General features: G+C 37.3%; 1 protein-coding gene across 1 annotated transcript; it reads right to left on the reverse strand.

Annotated features, from left to right (window-relative positions):
• Nucleotides 1-8,885: 8,885 nt before the first annotated feature.
• On the reverse strand, nt 8,886-10,989 carry LOC120344015 (uncharacterized). The gene is made up of 4 exons (XM_039413090.2): nt 10,910-10,989; nt 10,634-10,835; nt 10,249-10,394; nt 8,886-9,427 (listed from the first exon to the last, which is right to left on the reverse strand). Exons 1-4 carry the CDS (start codon nt 10,927-10,929, stop codon nt 8,971-8,973), a joined length of 825 nt encoding a protein of 274 aa, XP_039269024.2. The 5' UTR covers nt 10,930-10,989; the 3' UTR covers nt 8,886-8,970.
• Nucleotides 10,990-11,133: the final 144 nt, after the last annotated feature.

The following is an 11,133-nucleotide window of genomic DNA, read 5'->3' on the forward strand; positions in this document are numbered from 1 at the left end:
TATCTTGTGCATGACTGATTGCCCTGGCAGCACAATACTCAAAACCACATTTCAAAGTTTGACTTCGATTTCAGTTAACGCATTTGCTGTAACTTGAAACAGTTAATTTACAAATAAGATGCTTTACTCGTTTTCATGAACTTACGGTTGTGTATGAATAAAAAAAAACTAATTCGTTTCTTGCCACTTCCAGATCATAAACAAATTACCTTCAAATATATTACAATTTATACAAACGATATATGTTGAATAGTCGGTTGCAACCATGATCTCCGTGTTGCCATTTTCAATAGATTCAACTGTAACCGCACGTACACACATGGATTATACAAACGGCTGTGTTACCATAGTGATCACAATCGAAGTAATTGTTCATACTATATAGAAATATTGAATCAATCAGATTATAAAATGTTATTTCTTAAAACTGCCCTCGTTGACTAATGAGTTGCTTGGTTTATTAGATATCATATATTGCTTTTTTGCTACAAATGGATTCCAGTGCATAGTTACTTTTTAAATAAGTCGAATATTTTAGTATCTCGTACGTTGTCCCAATACCACATTTTCACATATTCATTTCCACGCAAGGCTGTATTCGCGAAAAAGCTCATTCTTCAGCTACCCCTGTCTGCTGCTTTCGAACATGTATATAATTTGTGTACTTATCTAAAATGCCTCATGATAACTATAAGTTTGTGAAACATAATCGCCGTTAAATCCTGATGAATTCCTTTTGAAAATAACACAATACCTTACTGCCCAGCTGCTGTGTCATGGACGGGCGAAGAAACTCGAGAGTCGGCTTCTCTATGATCTGCGTCTTCTGTATTTATAGGAATAGTTACAATTTACAACTTATAAATTAGGTAGTGTTTAACGACTGAGAACTCACGCATTCCTCGATATGTTGCTGTTTCCTTGGTTTTGAAAAGTGCGACCAGATCTATGTTTAGAAATATAAATAAAGTGTAATAGACTGCTTGTCAAAATACGATTATGAAGCTGCTTTAGATTCATTTTATATTAAGCTTTCTAAAACAATGTTTCTCATTATCTACTCAAAAAGAAATAGCAGGTGAACATCCAATTTTGTTAATGTGCTTCGCACAATCCTTCACAGGATACACTCAAAATTTATTCATCTGCACAATCGATATGCTTTGGCGCCCTAATAACAGAATGTTGCTGCCGCGGGAATGCGATGTCAAAATGCCCATTTAAACTCAACAGTAGCATTATCATAGTAACTTACCCAGAATAATAATAGTTCTTAAAATTAAATTTCACTTGTCTTCGAGGTCATTTGTGATATTTTTTACCACTTGACAATTGATAACTTTCGTAAATATTTCATCTGATGATTTGAACGAAAGATACCAATCTGACGATGAAATCTATTGAAACAAAGTTAAATATTATCGAATATCAATTAAAAAATATTTTTGTTATCTCCCACTGCTATAAGTGCTCCGTACGGAGCCTCAGGGCACCGCGAGCTATTCGTTCACTTAAAAAACTGACTTGGTTAATTTCGTATATGTGAAGAAGCATTAACGTCACTATCACTAATAGAATTTGACGATGGTGGTGTCGAAATGTGGTGGTGATTCAAATATAACATTATCTATAACTAAGGGCGTAGCAGCCATGATTTTCTAAAATGGAAGGGGTTCAGAATAGAAAATTTCCGAGCAACACTCATCGCTCAATCCATGGCCGACCCGAGAATTTAAAATGTCATGTCATATCAATTCAATTGTGTTCATCGTTGCTCGCCTTTGAGTTAACTAATATACTACGGCAACCATGAAATACTTGTTAATCCGTCTACTAGCGATGAATGGATTGAAATCGTATTTTTGAGTTGCTCTTTCAGCACTTAGAATTATCGCTATGTTTCGTTGTTAAGGGAGAGTTTGCAGTTATGGAGCCAATTATTTTTGATACCTTCATTTCGGATTCGGTCTATGCATAAAAGTATCAGTGATTTCTAGATGGAGTGATGGGACAAATATCGGCCGACTCAGTAAAATGATCAAACTTTCATTGAAGGGTTTAGATCAGGGGTCAGCAAACTACGGCCCGCGGGCCGGATTCAGCCCGAGACGCTTCACTGAATTATATTAACAAAACAGCTTTATTGACGAATATATATATTCTTTACGTGACAAAATTTGTTTTGAGAAACTAAATTATACTATAACCTAACAAGTATATAATTCACGATCACTCGTTTAATGAGCCTATAATTGATTATATTTAGAGAAATGGCAACAGAAAATAAAAAAGTTGATGCTGAGCGCAAATGGTTTAATGACGCTGAAAATATTCAAATGATCAGTCTTCGCGCACTGCTTGAAATTATTTCTGGGTGATTCATTGGCCATTCCTTTGGTTTTTAACTTTCGTGCTACCCGCCTATGACTTCCAACCTTTAATTTTGGCCTGCAAACGACAAAAGTTTGCCGACCTCTGGTTTAGACTTTGAAGCCAGGTAAGTTATACAATCCTCCAAACTCAAATCTTCGACCCACTGCCCTATCTTCCTCCACTTTCCTATTCTCGATCCTCTGCCCTGTCTCCCTCGCCTCGGCCAACTGCTCCACCTCCCTATCCTCTATCTCCGCTCTATCTCCCTCAACCGCCCTATCCTCGACCCACTGTCCTATTTCCCCCAACCTTCCTATCTCTTTCAACCTCTTTATCCTCGACTCATTGCCCTATCTCCCTCAACTTTTATTTCCTCTATCCACTGCACTATCTGCCTCGAATTTCCCATCTTCGACCCACTGTCCGACCTCCCTCAACTTACTTATCTTCGACCCACGACGCTATACCACTCAGCACCTAACTTAACGGCGCTATAATCACGACTCGATTGTCAAAATGAACTCTACCATCTTGCGACCAACTTCCATGTGTTATACTGGTCGAATATGCCAATGAGTATGCCATTTTCAGAAACTCATTCAATGTCGCCTGTATTTCGTGCAAGGCAAAACGATGAGAAAATAATCAAATATTTGCACGCTTAGTCATTTTCAACGAATGTCCTGCCATATTCTGTTGTATATACAAATTTCTTTTACGTGACTGAGAAGGCTGAAAAGTCAAAAACAGTCAAAAATAGAAGGCGCTCAGTGAGTGTAATCCCTTCCAAACTATTTTTAAGCCATGAAATGTTTTGTCGTAGCTAGCGTTGCCAACTGCTCTTTAATTCAGCGTATAGCCCCAAAATTGAGCTTATCTTATCTGCAACTTAATGTAGTTGCAAAGGCACTCAGTTAGTACGTAATCTTTGGCATCGCTTTTACTATATAATGTTGAAGAAAAATACTTTATACGGACCAGAGCACTATTGCTTATTTCGGATCAGCATCATATTGCCACAAGACTCACGACATGGCCAATTATTAAGGGCATAAAACGGCTTGTTAAAATGTAGAAAACTGTTATCCTCAACAAAAAACCACCAGTAGCCCAATTAGTAAAACATTTTTAAACTGCCAATCAAGGTTATTGTTTACTAATTGAGATTCCAGCCTACATGTACGACTGCTGTCAATCATGTTTTGTCGACGTACGATTGAATCATCTCATTGGCATACACGACCAGTATAACCCATGGAAGTTGGTCGCAAGATAGTAAAGTTCAGTGTGGCGATCGGGTCATGAAATAGTATAGCACCGTAGGTCAAAGATAGGTAAGTTGTGGCAGAGAGGGCGGTGGGTCCGAGGATAGGTAGGTTGATGGAGATAGGGCAGTATGTCCAGAAGAGAGAGGTTGAGGGGGACAAAGCGTTGGTTCGTGAATGCGAAAGTTGGGGAGATAGAGCAGTGGGTCGAGGATAGGAAGGTTGAGGGACATAGGGCAGTGGGTCGAGAATAGGGAGATAGCGTAGTGGGTCGAGCAGTGAGTCGAGTATAGGTAAGTAGATGGAGATAGGGCAGTGGGTCTAGGACAGTTTTAAGTGTCTTTAACGGAGTGCTGAGGCTCCGTACGAAGCACTTTGAGAACCCAAAGTCTACGTAGTAGGATATAACAATGCGAACAACTAAGTAACGAATGTTTCCCCGACTTTTGATCTCTTGAATTCTTCCTCTTTACACTCTACCATTGCAAAATTATTGCTACTTATTTCAAGAATGGTTTTGCGAGTTTAGGACTTATATGTACCAAAACACAACTAAAATCTAACAAATAACATGCAAAAACCGACGAAACGAGGTAATATCACAACCACGAAAGACTGTCTAAATGGCAAAAGTATCTGAGCGCTTCTGAAACGTTCATTGTTACTTCAATTTTGCACTTATGCTGATTGGCCAATGTTACGGCAGTAAAGGAAGGAAGGAAGTGTATACTCGGGGAAACATTCATAATTATAATCAGTGATTTATAAAGTTGTTATACATAAATACGCTGCACAGACGCGATGCTCATATTTATGGAAAAATTAAATTGTTTCGCGAACCATTGCTCTAGATTCTAGAATATATATGTTATATAATCTAAATTATCCTCATGATGTTGGATACAGACTTGTATACGCTGCGCAAAATTGTCTTGGTTTTGTGGTCTTGGTTCATTGGTTTTATGCCGAAGCGCACCTCCTGCTACCTGGGCATGTCAATAGCAAAAATATTGTTTACAGGGAGGGGCACATTGGGAAGTCTTACAGAGAACGCCACGCCCAGTGCGGGGCATGTGTACACATTTGCGTACGTTACGTAATGTTCCGTACGAATATGGAAACGAATATCAAACGGTGAATATGGAACATTATGTGATGGTGCTGGAGAAGTGCTAGACATTATTTAAACGACGTTGATGATTAAGAAAATTAGTGGTTTCAGCAAAAAGTTCTGTAAAAAAAAATTAGATAAATTTTCTTAAATTTGGAAGAGCAATTGGGTAATTTAAGGGTTCTGTTTTTTAGGTAACTCTGTATTTCGTTTTTTCTTTTCGAAGTATTTTATTATTTTGACTTATATATTTAATACAGTATATCGCTTCATACAGAGCCATTTTCATGTTTTAACTCTTCAGGCCACAACGACTTGCCTGCGACCAGTCCACATTCTTCTTTGGTGTCAAACCACATTTGTCATGAATGAACGAGGTTGATTGACTATGGGCATCTATGCCCACAGTTATATACACTAATATAAATAGGCTACATATCAACATAATTATTTTGCAGTTTATACAACCTTCCTCTAGCACACTTTCAGAATCATATCGGCTGATGTAAGTCATTTCATATTGTTATCAGACGGGATAGGAAATGGCGTTTCCAAAGATACTTCATGATTTCTATAGCTTTGTTTACAATCCTCTTCCATGTACTTGCATATATCTGTACATTTTCCATGTGTACTTTACAATTGTAAAGTTTTGGGTATTTTATAGAATAGAAATGGCTAAATATAACTCAGAAATAAATTAAATTCACTCCGAAAATTGCGCCTTTTGAAATTGAAGATTTTAAAAAAGTTACAGTCAGGAATTTGTATCACAACGGACTCAAATATTTTACTATGCTTCGGAATGAACTAACCAAACGGGAGAAATTCCCATAAAATTAATTAAACGAAAACGATTGAAACGACGTCATGGATATACATTGTCAAACACCGGCAAATCTTTAAACATAATGACGGTATGCAACTGAAACGAATGAGATTTATAGTAAAATTCAGTCACGCCGTGGAAAATTTTGTTAATTCCTCAGGCTAATTAAGTTTTAAGCATATATTTTTGCCTATTTCTTTAAACTTTTCTTACTTCTCCATAAAAAATATCTAAATTAATGAATAGTAAAGTTTTATTTCGAAAATTTATGTTTGTCAAACACACTGTTGACAAATTGAAAGTTTTATAAGAGTCGTAAAAATAATTCGTAGCATAAATTGATGAGAGATATCACAAAGTGTGGGGTCAAATTATGGTGTTTCCGTAGTATGTGCACCAAGATGGCGCACAACCTGAACATAGTATGTGTATCAGGTTAGGGTTAAAGTTGTGCGCCATCTTTGTACACATACTACGGGAGCGCCCAAATTATAATCAACGTAGTGAAGCGCCTTTTTTTACCTATACTGGTATACCTGAACAACAAGAGGCGATCTAAATGAGGACTTCACCTGAACGAATTATTGAATTGCCGCTGTATGGAGTATTGGCTTTGCCAATTGAGGTAAAATTTTATTAAGTAAAAGTCGATTGCAGTCACTTCAAAGATCGCAGTATAGACCCTACCCAACATGAGGCAGTAGAAAGAAGGGCGGCTCAAAAATGTCGTGTCCCACTCGTCCTAGTTTTCCCACCTGTGCCATGTATCCCATTTGCCACCCCAATTGCCTCACTTGTGCCACGTGTCCCATTTGTCGCTCAAATTGTCTCACTTTTTCTATGTGTCCCACCTATCCAATTTGCGGCCTAATTGTCCCTTGGGACAAGTATGACATCGTAACCCGGAAAATCTGGGTAGTACAACTAGGTTCATTACTCACGAATCCACGATTTGTGATATCGTTAACACTAGGCTCTTATTTATTTGTTCTCATATCCACAACCCAGACGTTCATGGTGCAACTTATTTTCGGTCATACTGATTTCAAGCACTATAAGCTTCTCAGCAATATATTCAAGTTTATACTTGATCCCTTCTGTACAACTTCTATTGCACATCATTCCGCTCTTGTTACTACTATTTTCCTATTCGTCGCCACTTATCCTGTCATCATACTCACATATTTACTCGATTTTTAAAATTTCGAAATATATAATTTAAATTATATCAATTCAAAGCAAAATTAAGACTAATTTGATAGCCCTGTAGATGAAATCAGTACGCGTAGGGTAATATTCTTTAAAACGGCTCCTAGTTATGGGGTATTACTGAAGCCTTGTCCTATCATTTGGACCCCCAAATAAAAGTCTTCATGCAATAACTTCTGGCATTCTGAACACCTTACAATTTCGCATCACATTGAATATGATGTGAGCATGTAGGCGGCGCACGATGCAATCTCCAAGTACGGTGCGGTACATTTACGTTGGAAGTAACTTTACTATGTACACAGCTTACAAGCCGAATAAGAAACCCCAAATAATTACACAATCAGCACTTCAGAACCCACTCTCCTACCAAAAGGTACTTCACATATATGATATATATTGTAATATGCGTCCTTCCGTGAATTACTTTCTCTCTTTACTCTCCACCTACCTACGCGAAGAGAAGCTTCAATCAAATATAGAAAATAATGTTACGAAGACATTTATAACTTGAATCAACGTTTGGGATCGGACTCTGCTTCCAGCGTCATCCAAGGTCAGCTCGGTTCATTGAAGTGGCTGTAATCGATTTCTGCGGATTCAAACCCTACAAATAATGCCATGAAAACTAAGCCGATTTTTTGTAAATGTTAATTTTTGTTTACCTTTTAAATAGACAAAAATACAGATAGAGAGAGCTGATAGAAAATAAGGAAAGTATATTATGCACTGTGTAAGAACATCTAAAAACGATTGGCGACTCAAACCCAAATGGGCTCAATAGAGTCACTGGTGTATCATAGCTAGTACAAGCAGGAAAAACGGTTTTAATGAATTTATTTGCCACAGGTCCCGTGTCTCAGCGTTCAGCTTTTGTTTGATAGAATTCCACTCACATACTATACTGAAAAAGGATTAGTCTACATTCACACTTCAAAACCACTTCCCATATTAGTGGGTGTGTAGTGAGAAAGTTGAAAACGTGGTAGTATTCTTTGTAGGAGATTTGTAATGTTCACGATTTATCCTGACGATAGCTATGAACAGTCTCAGATGTATGGTGCATAAGTAGGCTTACCATACGTCCCGTTTTAGGCGGGACAGTCCCACTTTTAAACGTCTTGTCCCGACCGGTCAGCCAAAAGTCCCGCTTTGGCGTTCAGCCAGTCCGCATAATACACGAACATTACAAATTAGCATATTCTCGATACTGTTGCTGTTGTGTAGCGTACTGGTAGTCTATTTGCTGAATATGGTTTTGTGTGTTTCGTTGTTGTTGGCGTATATTTGCTACAATTTGTTACGTGTAATCTCCGTACGCCAAAAGGGTGCTTAACGTTGACGTAAATTCCTTTCTATTTTTCGAACTGAAACCGATATTTAGACAGACAGCGCATGAACTCTCGATGACATTATGGTCAATGAAGACAGCCGGGATGGTTTTAAATATAGGCTCCCAATGTAAAATCAGTAAATTCAAAGTTGAAAAAAATCACAGCTTGGGCTTTGGAGGCGTCCCTCTTTGAGGTCGCGAAAATATGGTAACCCTATAAGCAATCAACAATTGAACCGCAGTAAGGTAATCCTTCTGTAACATGATGAAGTGGAATAAGTTTTGTGTACTATTCATCTTATATATTTTTATATAATATGAATAGTACACAATAATAGTATACATCTTATATATTATTGGAATGACTTTGCAGTATTCCACTCACAATTGCCATACTTTCATTTTGGCATTATCCATATGCTCCATACTGATTTGGCGAACACAGATTTTCAATGTTTATTGTACCGTAAATGCCAAGGTCAGGTCCAACTCGTGGCAATGGGCAGGATCAGCTCAGGGTCGAATTTAAATATGCTACGCCGTTTGTGAGGCCAGCTTTAAACAATGACGCCGCAACGAATTTAATATGACGCCATAATGGAGCTTTAACTACCATGTATAATTTAATATGGCGTTATGAAAAAAATTCTAAACTGCGTGACATACGAAATTCTAGTTACAGGCAATTAAGATACATACAACAACCATTCGAAATTTATTTAGAATTTTATTTATTCTGGAGCAAGCCTTTCAATTTGAAAACGAACTAGAAAAGAATAATAGTCCAAAATTAAATGATAAAACTGACACTAGATCAGCTCCTGTGTGTGTGAAGTCCATTGCTTTGTTTTTACAATTTGTAGTTTTCTACAATAATTTCTCCTTTAAAAAAATAAACTGGAAATTGTAGCACAGAAGTTTCAATATCGTCTTTGTAAGTCTTTTCTGCAATCAGTTGGCAACGGTTTTTAATCATGAATCCGACTGATTGACGGTCGTGGCAAATGATCAAAATTGGCACAAGTTTGCGTCTTGGATCTTTTTCTTCTCTTATGCCGTTTATGTCAATTATTTGTCCATCTGCTTTGAGCAATAATTCTGCGGCATTGCTTGTTTCGCTTATGCAATTTGTGCCTGATGTAACACTGATGTTTTCATTAGCAAACGGATTCGTGTTTGTCAATATTGAACCGATGCCACCTCCCCGATAACTTGGGTCAATTGCACAAAACATACCTTCCCACTGCAGCTTTAACGAATGCTTCCTGAATAATTCCAATATTGTTTGATCCTCCCATCTTTCATACCTAAAAATCATATTTTGATACAAGTAAGTAACGATCATAATTTTCAAATTCAAATCTGGATTCTAGCTATATTTCAGGTTCTGGTTCATTTATTCAAAATAATCCCGTGAATTAGGAACATATATTTATAGGGGCTCCCGAAGTATGCGAACCAAGATGGCGGACATCGGAATGTAATATGTGTACTAGGTTAGGGTTAGGCTCTAATGTTAGGTATAAATACTACGGGAGGCTCTTGGCTAGTCTTCGAATTGATAATAGGACTAAAATGAGGGAAATTGGAAAAAAATTATCGTCTAACCCTAACCTGTTACCCATGTTACGTTCCGATGTCCGCCATCTTGGTTCGCATACTTCGGGAGCACCTATTTATAACTATCAGTAGAGGTTGTGCGCGCGCGAGACTAACTCCCAATCCTTCCCCAATGCCTTTGTCCTAGTGGATCCATATGCGTATATATAATGCAAGAATGCTGTAGCAGAAATAAAAATACCATTGTACGCAATTCAAGATCAAGTACATCGCGGAACAATTATTCCATGCCGAGAACCGACCGTATTTTAACGTCGCAATCTGTTTCAAAATACAAATAATTGTTTATTCGATGTTTGGTCACAAATCACAATTAAACTGAGAATTTAATATCAAACAAATTTATTTATTGCCGTATTTTATCCGCATGATTGTGCTTTTCTTGTCATTGTTGTAAACTACTTGTCTGAGGAAGTCTGATTTTGGACAGACGAAACGTTACAGAAATACATTTGTGTTAGTGTGCAGCAGCACTATTGAATTACATAGAATATATTCATGAGTTAACCTTTTAATTCTCGAGAAACTTTCAGGGTAATGATGATCTATGTTGTTTTCCAGATAGGCTTCTGTAAACCTCTCGGAATCCAAAACAAAACTACTTTTCGAACTGGGGATTGGATCAAATATAAATCCACCGATAATCTCAGTGTTCTGAAAAAATATTAGTAATGTCGATCGTTAATAATAATTCTAATATTTAAGATAATATTCAATGTTTAAGACAAGACTCAAGAGTCGACACAAGTAGCCACGTTGGGAGACAAAAACTATTAGTAAGTGTCTCCAGAACAGACTGGTACATGCTCATACACGACTCCCCTGTGTCTGCGATAGCAGCATAGTTATTATACACGTTGCTCAATCGCAACCAAATAATAATAAAAGCTTACTTTTCGAATTGCCATAACTATTCCTTCTTTCTTTTTTGTTGCAGAGTGGCAGGCATTTAGGTATCGTTTCAAAAAATCTGCGCGTTTCGAGATTTCTGGCATGTAATACGTGTGTAAAGGATAGTTCTCAAATGATTTTTCAAAGCAGTATCGAAGTTTTTCCCATTCATCGTCGTTCGTACATTTTTGAACTGTTATGATTCTGAAATTCAAATTTTTTAGAAAATTATTATTTTACAGTAATAACTCATAAACTAATTTGTGCAAAATACTAACCCTTCGTCTTTATAACTCATTCTCTATTTCTTCATAAAATCTGTGAACACGATTCCTTGTTGCATAAACTCGGGGTTCTGTGCGTAGAATAAAATATCTGTGAAGTAATTTTGTTATAGCGAGCGCATTATAGTTAACCGCACAAATTCTGGGCTTCAGGGCATTTTGAAATATCAAATATCGTGGAAGCTTCCTAAGCCCAACACTGGGTAATTCTAGCTTCC

Source organism: Styela clava, chromosome 5 (genome assembly GCF_964204865.1).
Source record: "Styela clava chromosome 5, kaStyClav1.hap1.2, whole genome shotgun sequence".
In the NCBI taxonomy this organism is placed as follows: Eukaryota; Metazoa; Chordata; class Ascidiacea; order Stolidobranchia; family Styelidae; genus Styela; species Styela clava.

Coding starts and splice junctions, on each gene's coding strand:
- LOC120344015 (XM_039413090.2), bottom strand. CDS start 10,929: ATGAGTTATAAAGACGAAGG. Junction 10,395..10,633: donor TAGTTATGGCAATTCGAAAA/GTAAGCTTTTAT, acceptor ATATTTTTTCAG/AACACTGAGATTATCGGTGG. Junction 9,428..10,248: donor AGTTTCTCGAGAATTAAAAG/GTTAACTCATGA, acceptor TATGATTTTTAG/GTATGAAAGATGGGAGGATC.